The sequence below is a fragment of the Phodopus roborovskii genome, unplaced genomic scaffold, assembly GCF_943737965.1.
Source record: "Phodopus roborovskii unplaced genomic scaffold, PHOROB, whole genome shotgun sequence".
Lineage (NCBI taxonomy): Eukaryota > Metazoa > Chordata > Mammalia > Rodentia > Cricetidae > Phodopus > Phodopus roborovskii.
The window spans coordinates 10,614,413-10,635,996 of NW_026126618.1; the positions used below are offsets into that span (position 1 = coordinate 10,614,413).

The 21,584-nt window shown below is 37.2% G+C and overlaps 2 protein-coding genes across 2 annotated transcripts in view; one reads left to right on the top strand and one right to left on the bottom strand.

Moving 5' to 3' along the window:
• The window catches only part of Tmtc3 (transmembrane O-mannosyltransferase targeting cadherins 3), a 35,797-nt gene extending 35,734 nt beyond the window's left edge, over positions 1–63 (bottom strand). The window contains exon 1 of the mRNA XM_051206272.1: positions 6–63. The gene's annotated coding sequence lies outside the window, so the exon portion shown is untranslated. The remainder of the gene's footprint in view (positions 1–5) is intronic.
• A 604-nt stretch (positions 64–667) lies between these two features.
• The window catches only part of Cep290 (centrosomal protein 290), a 74,221-nt gene continuing 53,304 nt past the window's right edge, over positions 668–21,584 (top strand). The window contains 17 exon segments of the mRNA XM_051206363.1: positions 668–689; positions 1,199–1,329; positions 1,457–1,534; positions 2,334–2,403; positions 3,067–3,113; positions 4,770–4,913; positions 7,981–8,034; positions 8,882–9,034; positions 9,813–9,995; positions 10,850–10,939; positions 13,071–13,193; positions 14,287–14,410; positions 16,278–16,450; positions 18,478–18,640; positions 20,473–20,573; positions 20,644–20,731; positions 21,310–21,422. Coding sequence (XP_051062320.1) covers positions 1,228–1,329; positions 1,457–1,534; positions 2,334–2,403; positions 3,067–3,113; positions 4,770–4,913; positions 7,981–8,034; positions 8,882–9,034; positions 9,813–9,995; positions 10,850–10,939; positions 13,071–13,193; positions 14,287–14,410; positions 16,278–16,450; positions 18,478–18,640; positions 20,473–20,573; positions 20,644–20,731; positions 21,310–21,422 — 1,806 coding nt within the window. The 5' untranslated portion in view covers positions 668–689; positions 1,199–1,227.

The following is a 21,584-nucleotide window of genomic DNA, read 5'->3' on the forward strand; positions in this document are numbered from 1 at the left end:
CTCACCTGAAGGCGGGTCCGCCGGGCGGTGGTTCAGGGACGCCTCGGGGACTCCGCGGAAAGCACTGTCATAGTGGGCCGCGCCAGCGCCCCGGGGTGGCCGCACCTCCTCCTCCTCCGCCGCCGCCGCCGCTCCTTCCCCAGCCCCGCCGCCGCGGCCGCAGCTGCCCGCACGGCACGCCGGGAACTCGCCGCTCTCCTCTCTCCCCCGCCCCACCAAAACTTCTAGTCCCAGAATGCACAGCCCCACGGCCGAACTGCACTCCGGGATGTAGAGTCCTCCGCCCTGACTCCTCCCCCTCCTGATCCCGTCATCCGCAAGAAGGCCCCGGCGGGCGGGGAAGTGCAGCCGTAAAGCGCTTCCCGTCGTCGTGAAATGTAGTCGCCCGCGGTATCCGGGGACCCTACTTCCGGCCTCGGCTGGGCGGGGCAGCGGCGTCGCCTAGCAGCGGCCGCCGCTTCGGCGTGGGGCCCGGGAGGCAGAAGCGGGTGGCGGGAGCGGGAGAGCGCGAGGACATCTCTGGGAAGGGGCGTCCCAGCGACGGCCCGAGCCGGGGCGGTGCTGCCCGCTGATGAGCGGCTGCCGCGGGTGTCAAGGCTCGGGTTAGGTCGGGTTAGGTGGGTGCACTCCCGGCGAGCCTGGAGCCGGCCAGCCTGGAGCAGCTTAGTGGCTTCCATTCCACAGCACAGGTGCCTAATCCCGTGTGTGTGCGTGTGTGTGCGTGTGTGTGTGCGTGTGCGTGTGTGTGTAGTTTGCTGTGTGCGTGCGTGTGTGTGCAGTCTGCTGTGTGTGTGCGTGTGTGTGTGCGTGTGTGTGTGTAGTTTGCTGTGTGCGTGCGTGTGTGTGCAGTCTGCCGTGTGTGTGCGTGGGTGTACAGTCAGCTGTGAGTGCGCGCGTGTGTGTGCAGTCTGCTGTGTGTGTGTGTGTGTGTGTGTGTGTGTGTGGACTCGGGATCTTGGGACTTCGTTTTAGCATAGAAGTAATAATGCAGTGTGTACATTATCGGATAATCTGCTGCCGGGTGGATTAAGTCTCAACGAGGCTTCATTGCCCGAGCAGCTGTTTTGCTGTCCAGGAGCACATAGCTCTTTGCCAGCACAGAGAGTTAGAATGATAATGTAAACACTGTAATGCCATTTTCCTTGAAAATGCTAAAAAAAATAAAATAAAATCCATCTGTCTCGTTATATTATTATAGGAGCTGAAAAACCAGTGAAAGAATTCAAGATGCCACCTAGCATAAACTGGAAAGAATTAATCAAAATTGATCCAGATGACCTACCACGCCAAGAAGAGCTGGCAGATAATTTATTGGTTTCCTTATCCAAGGTGCTTTAATAAGTAATTTGTACACAGACACAATATAACAAAGTGAAATTGCTTCCTAATGTCACAAGTGGAAGAGTGCTTGTATTTAAGCACAGGGTGTGAACTAGTCCATTTTGTGTCTCCTTAGGTAGAAGTCAATGAACTAAAAGATGAACATCAGGAAAATGTGATACATCTGTTCAGAATTACTCAGTCACTAATGAAGGTTTGTATGCAGGAGATATTTAGCAGTACAGGAAATGTAAGAATGTATCCCTGTGTAAACTAACCTTTATGGAAATGTTTGGCATGCCGGTATCACCCCTTAAAAATGTGTTAAGTGTAGATTTAAAAGCTGGGGGTTGTAGTATGCATAGCAAATATAGTTCCTATTCTAAAAGTTCTTAAAGAGTGTATGGGGGGAAGGGTGCCTTTTTAAAACATAACATAGATGTAACCCGACATTCAAGCAAAAAATGCACATAGAAGCTAATGGTGAAATGGAAAGAGGATTCTAGAGTCTTCATAAATGAATACTGAGGAAGGATATGTACTTTTTACATTAGGATGAATTCATGTAGCAAATATTTTGCATGCTGTAGATATTCCAATATTGGGTTAGTAGATATACTACTATCTGGGGCTTTGAGGCTGAATTTTTGGTTATTAGCAGTTTAGGATCAAATAAAGGTTTTTGAATCATAATTGAAGTTCCAATTATAACAAGGACTTAATAAATAAAATTATGTACCAGAAAAATAACAATTGTAATGGGAAAACAATAATGAAAAATATTTAAAATATTGGATATAAAATTTAAAGGAAAAAATCAGGGATGATTTTCAAAGTCTTGTTATTCCAGAATTTATAGGTTAAGTATTCAGCAAATATTTACTGAGTGTCTCTGCGTGCGAACTGTTGCACACACGAGAGACTGAAATAGCAAATGAAGTAGAATTTGCATTTTCACTGTTTGTATTATAAGGTAAGCAACACAGATTTTTCTCACTCATCTTCATATTTAGATGAAAGCCCAGGAAGTAGAGCTGGCGTTGGAAGAAGTAGAAAAGGCTGGAGAAGAACAAGCAAAATTTGGTATGTGTCCTAGAAAAAAAAAAAAAAACTGTCCTGATTCTATTATTTATTAATTGGTACAAAATTAATTTCATATGCTATGAAATACATATTCAATTCAGATTTAAAGATGCTGCATCCTCGCACAGTTTCAGGGGCTGACCTGACTGATGTGACAAGAGGGTGAGGAAAAAAACAGCACAAAGACAAGTTGGGTTGGGGTGGACGAGACTCTCCGATGGAGAATCTGCAGCACCCAGAGGCTGTGTCTTTGTTATATACACTTGAAGAGAGGCAGGGTTGTTGCGTGTAGCCACACGTGAAGTCAGATAAAAAGGGAGGCAGGGTTCTGGTACACAGTTGAACAAGGAGGCAGATTGAGCTAATCTCCATAGGAGTAGACTCTGCTGGGGAGTCATGAGTGTCGGGAAGAAAGCTATGGTGGACGTTTTCTGCGCACTCTCAACAACCACACTCAGGCGTGGGAAGGCTCTGTCATCTCCCATAGTTCTGAGGCTTGGGAGTTCCTGCCCACTGACTCAAGACTTCACTCACTCAGGTCAAGACATTTCTAGAATGCCTGTTTCCTGGATTTGATATATTGTACTATTTTATTGATGTTCACTTAGAATCTGATTACTGGAAATTTAACCAATTGAAACATTTTTTTTTTTTTTTAAATAGAAAATCAATTAAAGACCAAAGTAATGAAACTGGAAAATGAACTGGAGGTATGTCCTTCTGTATTTCCTTGCGTGTGACTGTTATTACTTGCATCATCTTATATTATTTTCAGATGTTTCTATTACAGGATTGGAAAAGACAGGGAAAATTTTGTGCTCGAGAGTTTGCCCATTGTACACCATGTGTTTTTATAAAAAATGACCAATGAGGTTATTATGCCCACCGCCCAGCTCCCAAGCAAATCACAATTTAGTAATGAATGCCAGGCCTTCACTTGGCTTGTTTCTAGCCGGCTTTTCCTAACTTATTCCATCTAGCTTTTCCCGCTGGGCTGTTATCTTTAGTTTTTCTGTGTATCTTACTTCCCTTCCCTAACTAACCCATGGCTGGCTGGGTGGCTGACGCCTGAAGGTCTCCTCTTCTTGTTCTCTCCTTCCTTCTCCTTCATCTCCCCTTTCTTGTTTCTATTTATCCTCTCCACCTGCCAGCCCCGCCTAGCCTTGCTCCTGCCTGGCAGTTGACCGTTCAGCTCTTTATTAGGACCACCGGGTGTTTTAGAGGGAAAGAATCACAGCATCACAGAGTTAAACATGTGCAGCATAAACAGAAGTCACACGCCTGAAAATAATATTCTACCACACACAGAGTCTATCTTGGTTTTCTTATGATGTACTAACTAGTCACAGTTCTTTACATTTGAATGTGTTAAAGTTCAGTTCTTTAGTTGCACTTGGCACAATCCAATTGTACTCTTAGGTTCTGAACTAGGCAGGGATGGACACTACAGAGAGTATTTCTGCTATGCTACAAAGTACCATCGGTTCTAAGTAGTTTGTGGTACCAGGGCAAGGGAAAATAAGAGCACCAAGGTGGTTTCTAAGACTCAGGTGCAGTCTTAATAATTCACAGCCCTTAGTCTCTAAGCCTTTAGTCTGTACCTCTGCCTGCATGACTGTAACAGAGCCTGCAGCCAGTTTTTCATGATTCTTTTGGTGGCTTAGGAAAGCGCAAGGATGTTTGACTTATAATTTTAAAGCCCAAATAAATTCAGGTTTGTTTGTTTTGTATTATATTTTTTATTATGTAAAACTTTCAAATTTAAATGTATTTTTATTTTATTCTTCCCCTCCCCCAAGGCCTTCCAAATCATTTTTACCTTGTAAAAAAGGAGGTTTCTCTTCCACCTTCCAGTTTCCAAGTAAACATTCAGAGGCTTAATATTAGCTATAATTTGTTTGGCCAATCAATGGCTCGGGCATATTACTGAGTAACTCGCACAATTAAATTAACCCATTTTTACTAATCTATGTATCACCACATGGCCATGGGTTACCTGTAATGTTCTGGCATCGAACTCCTTCAGTGGCTACCTGCTCTCTCCCCGACTCTGCCTTCTCTCCATATCTTGTTTTGGCTTCCCGCCTGGCTCTATTCTGCCTGGCCATCGACCAAAACAGCTGTATTCATTAAATGATAAAAGCAACACATACAGAAGGACATCCCACTTCACCACCGCCTCCACCCACCCAACTTTAAGTTCTTTCTAAATGGTGTTTACATGTTTATGATTTTAAATACCCTGACATTGAAGCTCAATAAAAATTTAAAGTCGAGTTCTTGTTTGTTGATTCATTTGAACCTTCATCTAAAAAAAAGGAATTGCTTATGTTTGGAAGAATTAATCCTTGGCTTATGACTTTCAGATGGCTCAACAGTCTGCAGGCGGCCGTGATACTCGGTTTTTACGTGATGAGATTCGCCAGCTTGAAAAGCAATTGGAACAAAAAGATAGAGAATTAGAGGATATGGAAAAAGAGTTGGATAAAGAAAAGAAAGTTAATGAGCAAGTAAGACATATTTATCTCAGTGAATCGTAATTGCTTAAGATAATCCTACATGGCTAATCTTTTTATAACTACCTTTGATATCGATTCTTGATTTTATGTTATAGTTGAGAAATAATGTACACTTAGCTAATTGTTGTAGCAGTGTTCATTTTGTCATCACATTTTAAAAATATAATGGAATGGTTCAACTTGGAAAGTAATTCTTTAATTTTGTGGCATGATTTTCTGAGGATATTAGAATAATAACAAAGTTACCTTTGGTCTTGAACTTTGGTGTGCAGCAGTGTATTTCATGTTCTTAAATAAGCAAGTGGTTTTTCTTACTGTCAGTTTCTTTTGATGAGCTTTATACAAATTAATGAATTTGATGTGGTAAAATTGGAAACCATGAATGCATGGTCTCTATACTTCTTCAGCTGCTAGGGTATAAATTCCTTTTTCACCTTTAACCTATGGTAATTACAGTACAACCAAAAATTTGCTGTATAGTATGAATTTCTGATTCTAAGATACTCACAATTTATAATAGGAATAACGTAGGGAAATTATCATACTTTATGGGTGCATCAGGATGGAAGATTATTTTGAGATATGCTGTGGAGGGCTATTTAAACCATTCTGGGTGTTCAGCATTTGATACATAAACTGAGTCTGGAAGTAGAGCTGAGTATGGCAACAGAAACTAAAATGAATATAGTGTCAGAGAAGAGAGCACTCTGGATAGAAGGCACATCATTTCCTAAGACCAGAAGTAAGAAATATTCAAGAACTGCAATTGCTCATTCGACTGAAATGTACAATAAGATGAGTCTTTGTCATTTGTCAGGTACTTTGTATGTATTGACTCATCATTTCTTATTTGATACTTATCGTATGTGAGATAGGAATCATTTCTGATACATGAAGAAATGAAGGGATACAGAAAGAATAAACAAGTGCCCATGCTCGAGCTATTGAATGATGAGTGAGGATTTGAGTGCCAGTCCCAGTTGAGAATGTGTTGATGACCATCCTCCCATGCCACAGTCTCAGCTCTAATACCTCTGGGAAAGGCCAGGTCCCACGCTCTTCTAAAATGTTAGAAGAGAATGTTTGAACACAGGGTAGGTCAGACCAATGCTTGTGAAGCTTACTCTGCTCTATGGAGAGTGGATTGAAGACGACATTTGTATTAATTCTGACGGGTTCTAATGGTGGCCTCATTGAGGGAATAACTGATGGGATTAAGAGGCAAAGGGTTACTTAAGAGAAAGAGATGTAATTGGATGTGGAGAATGATCAGTGATAGAGAGGAATGGATAGTCTGCCTATTTATTTTTGTTGTTGTTTTGTTTTATTTATTTATTTATTTTTGGTATGGGCATGGATAAATATCATGGTACTGTTTGCGATACAAAGTAGTTTAGGGTCTGAGACTATTATTTCTGTTTTATACACTTGAATTTAAGGTTCTTGCAGACATAGTCAAAGAAGAAATATTTGAATCTCATATTCAAAGTAGACACTGAACAGATGTGAGAATGTATTGGGTTTTAGTACAGATATTAGTGAAGCCAGAACAGTGATTGTAAGATGTATCTCTGGCAAATATTTAATAAAATGATGAAGTAGGTACTCCGAAACTCTGAAAAAAAGCCTTCAAAAGTGTGGAGTTTGAGAAGCCAAAGGAAAACAATAGAGTAACACTGAATGTTGAGCATTAAATTCCTAACTTTCTAATTCAGATTAGAAAATTAGTCTAGATAGTATTATTAGTCATCATTTAATTGGCATCAAACTTTTAAAATTTGCATCATGCCTTGCATGTTACTATAAGCTTTCTTTAAATATTTTATTTTGGAAAATATATTTTCATAAAAGTTGTTAGAAAAACAATAAATATTTATATTTTCATGTATATGCATGAGTTCAGATTTCTGTCATATCTTTGTATACATCTTCATCTCTCACGCACTCATTTTTCTTTTATTGAGCTATTTGAAACTTAATTTTAGACCTAAAATTTAAGTGTAGACCTCTACACTTAAATATGTGTCCAAAGTGAGTATTGTCTTACACAACCCAATATATAGTCTTGATGCTGAGGAAATGTAATACTGATTCAGTAGTCTTACCTAATCCATAATTAGAGTCCCTGCTAACCGAATGGAATATTTTGTTTCCTACCTGCTGCCCCCTAGCGTCATCATGTGCCTCCTTATGGTTTTCTTTTGCCTCTGGATAGTATTTTAATGGGCAAACTGGTTGCATGCTATTGTGAATGGATCTTTTTGCTTGAGGAAGGCAGAAAACAGAAAAGTAAAAGGCCATCAAAAGAATATTTTATGGAGACTAGGTATTAGAAAGCCATCATATTGGATATATATATATATATATATATATATATATATATATATATATATTTATATTTTCTGTCCAGAATAAAAAAGAAACTGCCACAAATAAACAGTCTTGGGTGAAGAAAAGATTTGACATTTTCTGCTGTTCTGTTCACTGAATATGGTGTTAAGGACTTCACGTACATCATATTTCTCGTGTCAACAGAGGGATGAAATGAATTTAAGAGATAGCAAATGGCCTGTCAAACTTAAGTAGGATTGATAATCAAAGGCTGTAAACCCAGACCAGTATGATTTCAGATTGCTTCCATTAACAAGTATTCTGCACTGTCATTTTCTAGGTATTTGAGAGTTTCTAAAGAGCAAAGAGTGTTTTTTCTTTGGCATAAAGAAAAAGGAGAATGATCTTAAACATGTAAAAGAATGGGCTGTATAACTTTAAGATGTTTCTCTTTTTTAGTCTTTCATTTGGTTTTGGTACTTACAGTTTTTATTGCTATCATAATTAATCTTTAAAATTGAGCCATTCTGTGTACCTTTTAAAATCCTTAGTTTAAAATTCTGTCTTATTTGTGTCCTAGTGTGATACGAAGTCCATAGTAGTCCTTAGTAGTTCAATGTTCTCTTCTTTATTAGAAAGGGTTTAGAATTTAAATCAGCAAGCAATTATGGGATGCAGATTGAATTAGTTTGGAGTTTTATCTTATTTTTCTTTTTTACTGTTTTAGTTGGCTCTTCGAAATGAGGAGGCAGAAAACGAAAACAGCAAACTAAGAAGAGAGGTTAGTAGAAAATTTCAGTCTATGTGGTGGGTCAAAAAAGACTTAGACCTGTTTAAAATGTTCACTTAAAATTTGTGTTTTAACCTGAATGTAATCTGTGTAACCGATAATGATACTAGCTGATTTTAGGATGCCTTTGTCTCAGGGAAGTACAAGGTCAACCAAAATAGGAGGCCGTTAGGTAGTTTATCCCTTTCTTGGGTCTCTGTGGGTCCGTCTTGTTTTCTGGTACATAGCATGCTTCCTAATCAACTAATTGAACATTTGACTCAATTTCTCTTCTTATGACTCTTTGCCTAGCACTCTCATAATTTTGTTTTTCATGAAATCTTGTAAGTAGTATTGTTATTTTTGTATATGTGCTAAATAATTTTCTGTCTTGTAACAAATATTTTAATTAAAGTGTGACCACATCATTTTACGCATCTCTCTTCTTCCTCCAACCCCCATCTACCATGCCCTCTTCTTTTAATTGCTTTATCTAAAATTTCCTTTTAACCTAGTCCAAATGTTCTTTCTTTTGACTCATACTTAATATTTTAATTTCTTTGGCTATTTAAAATAATTTATTCTATTGTCCAAAAAAGCCCTTTATTCCTGTTTTCATTTTAATTATGTGTTGCCTTTCTCATTTCTGATTCTCCTCTTCCTGTCCTCCTACTGAAGAACAAACGTCTAAAGAAAAAGGTGAGGCTGCAGGGTAGTGACACCTTGGGAACTTAGAGATGTGCTCCGGGAGCATTAGTTAAAAGAGATTTTTGTCATTGCCAGTAGTATTGTCCTGTGGTTTTCTTTTGCCTCTGGATCGTATTTTAATGGGCAATCGCTGTGTTTGCTCTAACGTCAGAACGAACAGCTTCGTCAGGACATTGTTGACTACCAGAAGCAAATAGACTCACAAAAAGAATCACTTCTGTCAAGGAGAGGAGAAGACAGCGACTACCGATCACAGTTGTCTAAAAAGAACTATGAACTTGTTCAATATCTGGATGAAATTCAGGTAAAATGAGTCAGTCAGTTCAGAGCAATGGTTTTACAAACTTGAGTGTCAGGGTGGTGAAAATCTAGTACCTACTTCTCTTGGTGACTTTTGATAGAGTGCTTCCTGCTGAAATGCTTTGGTGTGTGTGTGCACAGTGCTGTCTGTCCGTCCGTCTGTGTGTGAGTGGGTGCCTTCACATTGTGGAGCTCAGGGGATAGCCTCGGCTATCTGTTCTAGCATCCGCCCCGTTTGGGTAGGGTCTCTTTGTTCACTACCCAGTATTCCAGGCTGTCTCCGTCAGCAAATTCAGGACTCAGTTGTTTTCCCCCTCCCACCTCACAGTAGGAACTCTGGGAATAAAAACAAATAGTATTGCATTTCGCTTTATGTGCATTCCAGTGACTCAAGCTGAGTTTCGCATGTTTACACGCAAGTCTTTTACCCCGGCGCATCTCTGCCTATACTATGTACTTTTAAAGCAGGAGGTAAATTGTGTCTCTGAATTTGCAGTTACTTATTTACTCCTTACATTAGTCTGTATTAGACACCAAGAACAATCCTCTAGACATTTAATCTGACTTAATTGGCTGGTGCCACAGTAATCCCAATAGTCTATGAAGAAACATTTTTTTTTTTTTTTTTTCTCTAGAGGGCCCTATGGCTCTATTTAATTTATCTTACAATCAATTTCAGTTTCTTATAAAACTGTTTTAAAGTAATAGTATAGTTAACATTTTTAGACTTTCAGTTTCTTGTAAAAACTCTTTTAAAGTAATAGTATATTTAACATTTTTAGACCTTAACAGAAGCTAATGAGAAAATTGAAGTTCAGAACCAAGAAATGAGAAAAAATCTAGAAGAGTCTGTACAGGAAATGGAGAAGATGACTGATGAATATAACAGGATGAAGGCTGTTGTGCATCAGACAGATACTGTTATGGACCAGATAAAAAAAGAGAATGAGCATTATCGACTTCAAGTAAGAGTTCCTGTTTGAACCCAGGCTTATTCGCATATGCGTCATATGGAGTCATTGCTGATTATTTGAAACTAGAAATACTTTAATTTTCTAACGTGGGTTTTGTTTTGTTTTGTTTTGTTTTAAATATAGTAACATGTTGTCATCCTGATAATTTTGTCCCAAAGGGTTCTATAGTCCTCTTATGCCCTGTAATTCTTGACATTTAAGGAATGTAGACGATGCCTGCATGAGCTAGAAATAATTGTGGGGAATGAAGACTAGCTGCTAAAGACTTAAAAATCCAGTAGCTGTAACATTTAATTTTATGTCTTAAAACCAGTGAAAATACATTAAAGATCAATACATTGTTTATTATTTATATGGGATAAACTTATTTAAAAAGTTAAAGAATGTTTAAAAATATGATTCTCTAGTATTGAAATAAGTACTCAACAGTATGCTGAGTATAATTTATCCGAAATGCTGGGATCAGAAATTTTCCTGATTGTGAATTTATGTACATGAGCTATCTTAAGGTTTAAACACTAAATTCATGTGTGCTTCATATGTATACCATGAATACAGCGTTCATATACTTTTCTTCTGACTAAAACGGAGCACATGAAATGTGATATGTATTTTCCAGTTGTACCATAAAGAGTATCCAATTTGGGGGGCATTTCAGATGTGAGTTTTTTTCAGTATTCTACAGCCATTAAATGTCACCTTTAACTATAGGACTATGCCACTAATAAACAGCATGTGAAATATAAGGCATCTGCACGCACATGCTTGCGCATTATAAGTATGCAAGTATGATAACATTGAATTGCACTGATTTGCACATTTCTTGACCTGACCACTACTCTTAGGTACGAGAGCTCACAGATCTTCTGAAAGCAAAAGATGAAGAGGATGACCCAGTCATGATGGCTGTCAGTGCAAAAGTGGAAGAATGGAAGGTGCTTCTCGATCGATAACAACTTTTCCTCGTTTTACTTGAAATCTGATTTTTAAGGACTCAGACCAGAGAATGGCATTTATGTTGCTTTTTAAAAAGCTTATTCTGTGTTCTGGCTAGAAAAGCTTCTATATGAAGTGCTTGGACTCATTTATGTATCAGATAAGTGCTTTAAGGGCAAGATTAATCAGGAAGGGGAATAGGGAAAGGATTTATCAGAATCATTCAGGAAGCCTTTTCAGAGTACCCCTTGTGTGCCTGATTTCTACTTTCCAGTCACACCTAATCCCAGAGCTCTACCCCTATCAAGAAGCTAGGACTATGATGCTTGCTATTTGTGAGCAATCTGAGATGACTGAATTTGTAACTCTTATTGTAAAAGCTGCCACACTTCCATTGCCTCTGTTTCCAGCCATGCTTACATAAACAGTATTGGCAATTAGGAATTGTTGGTTATCTGGGTAGCTGAGATAATCTATAGTCTAATAAACAAATGCAGTTGCAGTGGGGGTGAAGTTGAATGAATTGCAGAGCGCTCAGTTAATTTGGGAAGCACTAGAAAGTAAATGTCTTAGCTATTCAGTTCTGTTGTAACCCCTCAGCTGCCCTTTGAACACGAACACAGCAACGGCCCGATGATCCTTAAGTGAATAAGCATGGCTGTTTTCCAGAGTTTTTCAACTGTTGAATCTAATTTTCCAACCTTTGGAAAGAAACAGTTGTTTGAATCACATTTAGTCATTTAATTTTTGTGTATGTAATGAATTAGTCCCCTAGTATGACATCTAGGAGGCTTCCAGTTCTTCTTTTGAAAGTATTGTTTTAATGAGAGGTAGGTAGGTAGGTAGGTAGGTAGATAGATAGATAGATAGATAGATAGATAGATAGATAGATAGATAAAAGCAGTTGCTGTAAATGTGATTGTTACTTAAATTGCAACCATGTCTACTTATCTCTGGCTCTCATGATTTTTGATGTGAAGTACTTGTTTTTTAATATTATATAATTAAATTTAGCATATGTTAATGCTTTTTGACCACTCATTATAATTAAATACTCTTAATATTGCTGGGCCAGAGGGTATATGTCTAACTCAGAAGGTTGAGGGTTCTGGATTGAAGACTGGCCTGGACTCCTGAATAATGAGACTTTACCACCATATAAATAGATAAATGAATGAATGTTTATATTGGCTAATATGCTTTACAAAAGGAAAAAAAAATTCTCCTCTTATTCCTAGTATCTTCTGGTCTTATACTTTATAAAGCATGTATATTTATTTTTTTAAAGTGTAATGGTGCCCCTGAATGACTTCTATTGAAGTAATATTTCTTGAATAGTTCATAAATCACATACTGAAATATCATCCTCTGTTTATTACATAAAAAGTTGTGTTGAATTTGAGTATTTTGTACCCCCTTTTACTCATTTGAGCCATTTTCTAGCCCCATACACTTTTCTTCTACATACACTTTTAATTGTTGCATGTCTGAAAACTTGTTCTTATTTTGGTTTTGATTTTTAGACTCTTATGAATAATTTTTTGATTTTCATGAACATCTTTATGATGATTTTGTTCCCTGTAACTAAGAACACAAAATACTCTTCTATCCATTCAAGGTATTTTGTCCTTTCTTTTCTGTGACATTTTAATGTTTACTTAATGTACAAAACATTTTGCGGTTATATAACTTTTCTTTTAGAAGTGAGGTCTGAGACCCAGAGAGTTTTCTTTAAGGGTTGAATTGCAAGTTTCAAACTGTATGTATAGTAGTTGTAGTTACTGACATTGTTCTTATTAAATGAATTTTACCCTGGGTTGGGGAGATGACAAAATTAATACAGTTTCTGCTGTGGTGGTCTCAGAACAGAAGTTTGGATCCCTGGTCCCTTGTGGGAACACGCTGGGGAGGCAGAGACAGGCAGATTCATCTGCCAGTGAGTTTCGTTAACCTGCAAGGTCTGAGCTTAGTGGAAGACTCCTTTTCAAGAGAGTGGTACCCCATGTCAACCCCTGATCAGACAGACAGACACATTATACGCCACACCTGAAAAAATTTTAAAAAGAATTTCATTTTTTGTATTGTTTTAAATGTACTAAATGTACTTAAGTTTTCTTGTTTTGTTTATAGTTAATTTTGTCTTCTAAAGATGATGAAATCATTGAATATCAGCAAATGTTACATGATCTGAGAGAGAAACTTAAAAATGTGCAACTTGATGCTGATAAAAGTAACATTATGGCTCTGAAACAGGTAAAACCATCTCAGATTCTCAGTATCAGCAAGTTATGTTAATGTCGAACCTATCCTGTCTGTTGATCACTGTGCCTAATTGGTGGCTTCCATTACTGTGTGTGTAACAAACTGAAATTTCTCGTACAATCCTGAATAGGGGGTGGTGAAGCTAGAATTAAGTTTAGAGTGAGAGCTATACTTCAGAATAGAATTATTTTGCTTTCTTATATTACTGTATATTATCAGTCAGGAATTACTTACTAAGAATCTACTAAAAACCTACAGATTTTAAAATACCTTACCATGTTCTTACTAGCATTTATTATCATATATTTCATGTCTGTACCGAGTAAAGTAAGTGTGGTTATATTGTTAGTGTGCTACCCAAAGGTTTTGTTTTTAGCAAAACAAACTCATTCAGAAAAACAACCAAAACAAGAAACAACAAAAACAAACAAACAAAATATATCCTTTCCCTCCTCTTATGCATGTTCTTTCCAGTTAAAGTCTAAAGGCAGACTAGAATTTAAGATGTATTTGATGACTGAGGATAATGATGAGGAAGTTGTTTCTAAATGGAGTGCAAAAGGCATGAAAGCTAAATTGGATGAAAATCACAGAGTACACAAACATATGAAGTGGTAAAGATAAGTAAGAGTCAATGGATGATGAGGAAAATATGTAAGAAGTTATAAAAGTCACAAATATTAGGGAGTTCTGAAATACATTTTTCCTTCCTTATAGCATGACAACAGTTGGGTAGAATTATACGTTGGGTGGAATAGATAAGAAACATACTTTTCTGGGCCTGGTGCTACTTACCAAGGTGGCACAGAGGGTAAAGACAGTTGGTGTATTGCCTGACAACCTCAGTTTAGTTCCTGGCATGGATGTCAAGAGAAAAAGAGAAATGACTCTTAAAAGTTGTCACCTGACCTCCACACTCCTGCCTACGTCCTTACACACGCAAAATAAATAAATGTAATTAAAAAAAATAATTGTTTAAATGAAACATAGTTTGGCCACAAGCAAATATATTTTCTCATTTCTTGAAAAAAAATGTGTGTTCATAACAATGAAGGTTTATTTGATACTTCAAAATATTTCCTAGGGCATCCAGGAACGAGATAGTCAAATTAAGATGCTTACTGAACAAGTAGAACAGTACACGAAAGAAATGGAAAAAAACACTTTTATTATTGAAGATTTGAAAAATGAGCTCAAGAAAGACAAAGGTAATTTAATATTTTATACGTATATGACTTTCATATGTCATTGTATCTCAAAAGTCTGCTTTTATCAAAATAGAATTGTGTTATTCCACTAAAGGATTTTAAAAATAAAATTATGAATATTATGAAAAATATTAATTATAGCACATATTCCTAGTGTTTAAACTCAAAATTCATGCTTTTCTCCCATCTTTCTCGTGAGGAAAATTATTTAGCCATTAAAATTAGATTGCATAAGAAGTTAAAATGGTAATGTAAATTGTCTTTATTTTATATCTTTTATAATTAATGAAGATGCTTTGGTGGATGTGTTACCTGTAGTCAGTTATTTTCAGAAGTAATTTTGTATGTTGACAGTTGAAATAATTCTACAGAAAATCTCTCATCTCATTCTTTGACTGTTATACTGTTTTGCCTATCACATCAAATTATATGAATTTAAACCCTTGAAATAGCAGTATTTCTATAAAACTACATCTTGTAAATATACTGAAGTATGGTACTTCCAATGGATTCACAGTTCATTCACAGGCATACTTATAATTGCTGAAGGTAAAAAACAGGGATGATGTATACATTGTAATTAAGGCAGTGAAGCAAAAGTCTCTCTGGACATGATAGAAAAAAGTCTTAAAGGCGGTGAAGGAGTAAGCAGACTGTGTGACTGAAACACTAAGAAACAACGAGTCAATGGTTTGTAAATGTTGGTAGTTGAGAGTGAACAATGAAAAATAGCAGAAAAATAAAAGTCAAAGATGATCCTAAAGGCCCTGTTATTAAATCTTTAGTTTATTGTAAAGGCTTTGATTTTTATTTTTGGTAAAAGTGATGGGAATGATTTAACCTCACCTAGACTGTGTCTGCAGTAGACTGTAGCTATTGTAAGGCAGGGCACAGGGAGAGGGAAAGGTGTGACCAGGGGATAACATCATAGACTGAGAGGGGCAGGTTTAGAGATGATGAGGTACTGATTTGAGCATGTTAAATTTGAGGTGTTTATTAGGCATCCAGCTGAAGGTGTTAAGTAGATATTTGTATATGGCTTCTAAAGTTCTTAAGCACAGTTTAGGCTGAAGATAAAAGTTTGGCATCCATCTCCATAAAGACTCAGTTTGAAGTTAAGAGAGTAGGTCATTAGGGCAAGAAGTATAGGTTATGGAAAAAAAAAAATCTCAAAATGAATCTCTGGGAACACTTCTAATTTGGAGGCTAATGAGATGAAATGAAATAACCAACAAAGACTAAAAAAGCAGTGTGTAGAGAGATGGAACACCATAAGATCCCTTCAAGATAAGCACTGAAAAGGATCATGCTTGAATACAAGAAAAACAGAAAAGAAGAGAAAAAATGTAGGAAATCTTTTCAGGCTATGTATTTATTTATTTGGTAAAAGGATAAGAAAGAAGGTATAGCCTGAGGAGAAAGGAACATTGAAAAAGTTTTTAAGTTTAGAAGAAATAACTAATTTTGTAGATTAATGGAAAGACTTTATTGATGAAGAGGAAGAGAAAGAGGAATTCTAGAGCTTGAGGTTGGCCATTTGTCCAGCTCACAAACCTATTCTGCTGTTAACGGTGGTCAAAAGAATCTTGATTACCATTTAACATCTTTTGTCATAGTAATACAATTTTTACAACCGTTCTTATAATCCACATCGTTCTACTTCGAGCAATTGTGCTCAATTCTACTTTTTACTTGGTCTCATTAATAAAATCCAAACAGTACCTGGGTCCTTGGTTATACAAATATAAATTGGAACATGTAAGAAGCTTTTGTGCTGTACAGCTTCTGCCCCTGTTTGGGAACACCTGATTCGTAGGAAGGAATCCTCAGCTGAGTTCATTTCATGATTTCTGTTTTCGCATGGTAGGTTCTACAGACTTTCATCACCAGACTCATTATATGAAAATTCACTCCAAAGTACAACTTTTAGAAGAGAAAACAAAAGAGGCCGAGAGGACAGCTGAACTGGCCGAGGCCGATGCCAGGGAGAAGGATAAAGAGCTGGTAGAGGCCCTGAAGAGATTAAAAGATTATGAGTCTGTAAGTACTTTTATCTTGTCAGCCCAAGAGCTTGAGATTGCTCTCCACACCAAGGCTGCTCTGTGGCTTGTATTGTGTTCCAAATGGAAAGCATGCTACATCTCCATTGGTTTTAAACTTCAAACTTTAGGACATTTGCTTTATGTCGAGAGAATTGTTTCCAAACATTTTCTTTTTTAAAGTGTATTTTTATTATTCTTTTCTTTTATGTTTGAGATTATAGTTAGATCATTTCTCCTCATTCCTCCCTCCAAAACCCCTCCACATATCCCTCCTTATTCTCACTGCTTCTTCTTTCATTAATTGTTGTTACACATGCACACACACACACACACACACACACATGCACATGCACACACACCTGTGTACATATACATAAATATATATGAATGTATAAATTCCTAAATATAACTTGATCAGCCTGTATAATTAATGGTATGTGTGTATTTGGTATTAGATAACCAAGTGTTGTGCTTTTCGCTGGAGAAGACTATTTTTCCTGCTCAGCACTTGTTTAATTGCTGGTAGTTCTTTGTGTAGGGTTGAGGCCTGGTGGACCTCCCTCATCTACTCTGGCATATCTCTTGTCTGTTTGGGCAGGTATGTTGATGAGACTTCATGGCTCAGCTTCTAACATTTATTAGGGTATACTATCTCATAGCAATCCTTAAAATCATGATTATGTCACTCTTAATATTATGCCCTCTTTTCTGCAATGAGCCCTGAGCCTGACTGGCCTTCCCTCCTCTGCATTTTGATTGGCTGTGGTTTTCGGTAATGGTCTCCTTCTGCAAAGAGATTGTTGTTTTGTAAAGTGGTGGTTCTGGGTTCTCCACAGAACACATGATGTTATTAGCACTGAGTAGTTCCCGTTAGGGTTACTGTGCCTTGCTGGTCGTTGTGGCTCATAAGCAGCAGAGCTGGGTAGGTCTGTTAGTTGCTTCCCACTTTTTCAAGCTCGCATGGTGCCCTTTGGTATCGTGAAAGCTAGTCCTTAGGGAAGAGGCTAAAAAAATGAGTTCCAGGTAGGGGTCTCTAGCCTGTTCCTGAAATGCATGGTGTCTTCAGTAATTGGGACATAACTTCTACCTCTGGGGGACAACCAAGGGCAATAGCAACAGGCTGTACATTTTGAGAGTCTCTTAGACAACCTTGACCAACAACTCAAAAGAAGGTATCTATCTCCTGTCTGTTGTCAGGGTTTTTGTTAGGTCATCTTTGGCTCTTCGAGAGAGTGCTATCAGCACTGATGAGAAAAACTCATTTAAACATATATGTATATTTATATACAGAATTACATTTGTTGTAGAGTTGTCTGTTTTTGTTTTTAGATAAACAGTTGATAGTATGATTCCGTGTGTGTGTGTGTGTGTGTGTGTGTGTGTGTGTGTGTGTGTGTGTGTGTGTGTTTCCAGACATCCTTATTGGTATTTTGCCCTCCCTCATCCTCCTGTATTTACCTTCCTTCCAGATTTTTTGATGAAGTGCTGTGTTTAGATAAGCAGCTCTGGTGAGGTAGCAGGATTAGATCCCTTGTTACCTGTGTCCCTTGTCCATCTTGGAGGCATGGCACTGACTAGCTTGATGAACTTGGAATGGGATGGCTTTGGTGGCTTCTGTATCAACTGAATACTTGCACTGTTCATGTTTTTAAACTTGATTTGTTATATAATTAATTATATACTCTGATTGGCATGCCTAATTTTATCTTTATGTTATTATCTGTACCTTTATATGTATTTCTATTACTCAGGGTTTCATATGTAATATTCTGAGGCAAATTGCCTAAGTGTGAGATGTTCATATTCTGCCCTCACTACCAGATTTGGTTTATAGAAGCATGGTAAAAGACCTCATTAATGTGTACTATTTTTACTTTCATGTATCAATTATAAAATATCTGCTATATAAAATACAGGTATAGGTAAGTTTACCTATCCACTTAATAGAAAAAGTAAATTCATACATTTGATTTATTTGCTCAAATAAATTAATGCTATTTTTAAGTTAGATGGGGTATTTTTCAGGGTGTGTATGGCTTAGAAGATGCCGTTATTGAAATAAAGAATTGTAAAGCCCAAATTAAAATAAGAGACGGAGAGATTGAAGTATTGACCAAAGAAATCAATAAACTTGAGATGAAGATCAATGATGTTCTTGATGAAAATGAAGCCCTTAGAGAGCGTGCTGGTAAGCTAATTTGTAAGACATTCCTTTCTCCTATACCCTACTTTTCACCTATTCCTTGTTTATCTTTGCCTTCTTGACATTTTTGTAGGAGAAATGGCCCTGTTCACCAAACCAAAGCCCTCACATTCCACACATGTTCCCCCCCCTCCCCCCGCCCTGTGCTTTGCCTCTAGCCTTTACTTTAGGTTTGTTTGCTTATTTCTCAGTAGTTGAAGGGATATTTACCCAAATAAATATTTCTGTAGAAACACTTAAACAAAAGTGGATTTGGAGGTAGCCTCACTGTGTTGGGATGGTTGACAAGGGACAAGGCTTTCGTTGGTCTGGTATGTCTTCAGTAATAACTGCTTATGGAAAGGGTTAGCGCATATATTACACTGCATACAAGAAGTCAACTGTGGCTTTGCAAATAAGAAACATCTGTGTGAAATGTTAGCTTACGAACTGATTTTATTTCAGATGAGGCCATTTAAAAGTACTTTGTAAATCTTTTAAGGATGCAGAAATAGAATTTAAATTGCTTATATTTTACTTGAGTATTTTAAAAGTCCCATTTAGTCTGTGATGTAATTTTCAAGTAGAACTTGGGAATTTATATACTTTTTAAAATAAGTGGTGAATTAGTTAGTATTGCTGATTTATATTGTAAGTTATAAATAAAGTGCACAATCTAAGTTGCTTTTTTAAAATTAATAAATATGATTTAAGTATGATTTCATTATACTTGCTGAACATCAATTGGTGCTTTCTTAGTGTTAAACTGACATTCTACAAAACATTTGTATAGAAGAAAAATTAATACTTTATATGGATTACTTATTTGTCGTGCATATCTAACTAGAATTTAGGACTGTATTAGATATGCAAGTTAGATTTCCAACTAACTTGACCAGTCAGGTCATAGCTAGGAATCTAGAAGGATGTGTGACTAACTTGTGGCCTATCTAGAGCACTGTCACAGAAGCCATGTTGTCTGTCTTTAGGACTTTAGCTTTTTCTTTTCTCCCAAAGACAGGGTTTCTCTGTGTAACCCTGGCTGTCCTGGAACTTGTGCTGCAGACCAGGCTAGCCTTGAACTCACAGATCTACCTGCTTCTGCCATCTTAGTACTGGATTTAAAGGTGTGTGCCCGCATTGCCCAGCCAGGGGTTTAGCAAGTCTGGTTTACAGTTATTTCATACTGTCACTGGATGTTAGGGGCACATGTCTTTAATCCCAGTTCTTGGGAGGCAGAGGCAGGAGGATCTCCGTGAGTTTGAGGTCAGGCTCGTCTACAGGATGAGTTCCAGGATAGCCATGGCAGTTACACAGAAAAACCCTGCCTTGCAAAAATTTTTTTTAAAAAATGGGCGGGGGGAATTATTTTACACTGTCTTGATACCTGATTTTCACGTTAGTAATGGAGGCAAATTAAGAGAGGTTAGCAGAAAAGAATAAACCAATAATGACATCATAAATATTAATAATGACTGCTACCTTCCAAGCACTGCTCTAAGCATTATGTTTAGCCTAATCATATTATACTCTGGGCAGATTAAAATAATAAGTAATGTCATCTCTGTATCTAAGCTATGAATTTAAAGTGGGAATTGAACCAAATTTACCTGTGGACGGGTCCCTTCATTAATGAATTGTAGCACCTTTGCAACCACCCCCATATGTGTTTGTCAGCATTTGCACAACGAGTTAATATTTAACATTCTTTGTGCAAGAAATTTCCCTGTTTCAGATGATGCTGGCTGGCGAATAATCCTAGCTACTTGATGTTCTATGAAGAATTTGTCATTCATTTGCAGGGTTTTAAGTTGTAATTATATTGCTGTCTGTTTCAGGCCTTGAACCAAAGACAATGATTGATTTAAGTGAATTTAGAAGCAGTAAACGCTTAAAACAGCAGCAGTACAGAGCTGAAAACCAGATTCTTCTGAAAGAGGCAAGTGAAGCTCAATTGATGGTTTTCATGTCTGAACCAAGGACAACCACTAATAATTCATACTTTGCAGATCGAAACCCTGGAGGAAGAACGACTTGATTTGAAAAGAAAAATTCGTCAAATGGCTCAAGAAAGAGGAAAAAGAAATGCGGCTTCAGGTATTCCCCATCGTCATCGTGTACCTGTAAAAGCAGCACCATTCAGGACGGACTTACTTGCATCTGGGGTGTTCTTTGTTAAACAGATGATTTTACTCTATTGCGCTCTGTTGCCCTGCATCTGGTCCAAGTAATAGGATAAAATTACTAGGTGTAATTGGTGTGATCTACCCTGAAATAGTTAAATGAAGAAACAACCAAGTTTGGGAATGGTACACCGCACACTTTTGAAAACTTCAGGTCAGGGTACAGTCTGTTGGCTTTTAGACAGCTCCACTTTGTTGTGTTAAGCTTAAAACTAATTTTTATACTACTGCATGTCACTCTTAGAATGGTACTTTGTCTTAAAAGCTGTACATTGGAAGGGTTTATTATTATTATTTACTTAATGTTTTCATTAAACTTAATTTAACATGTATTTGCTTGTTTACCTTACTTTTAGAAACCTTACTTTGTAACAGCCATTGCATTTCATTTTTTTTAAGACCATATAAACAGTGTTTCTTTGGTGCCTTGGGTTAAAGGAGAGTTATTTTTTGTTCATTTGTTTCTTACTTGTTAATTCCTTCACATTGTAGGATTAACGGTTGAGGACTTGAACCTAACTGAAAACTTTTCTCAGGAAAATAAAATGGGAGAAAGATACCTAAATTTTATGAGCCTCAAAAGTATGAATGAAACACAATCAAAGGTAAACAGTAACGCTTTGACAAAAAGAATAAAGGAAAATGCTAGCAGTACATTTTTTTCCTCACTTAATCTCATTTAGCATCTCTGCTCTTTTAGGTTATTAAATAAATACTAATTCTTGCTTGCTTAAATAACTTGGTGATCTCAAGGTGGATTAATGAGA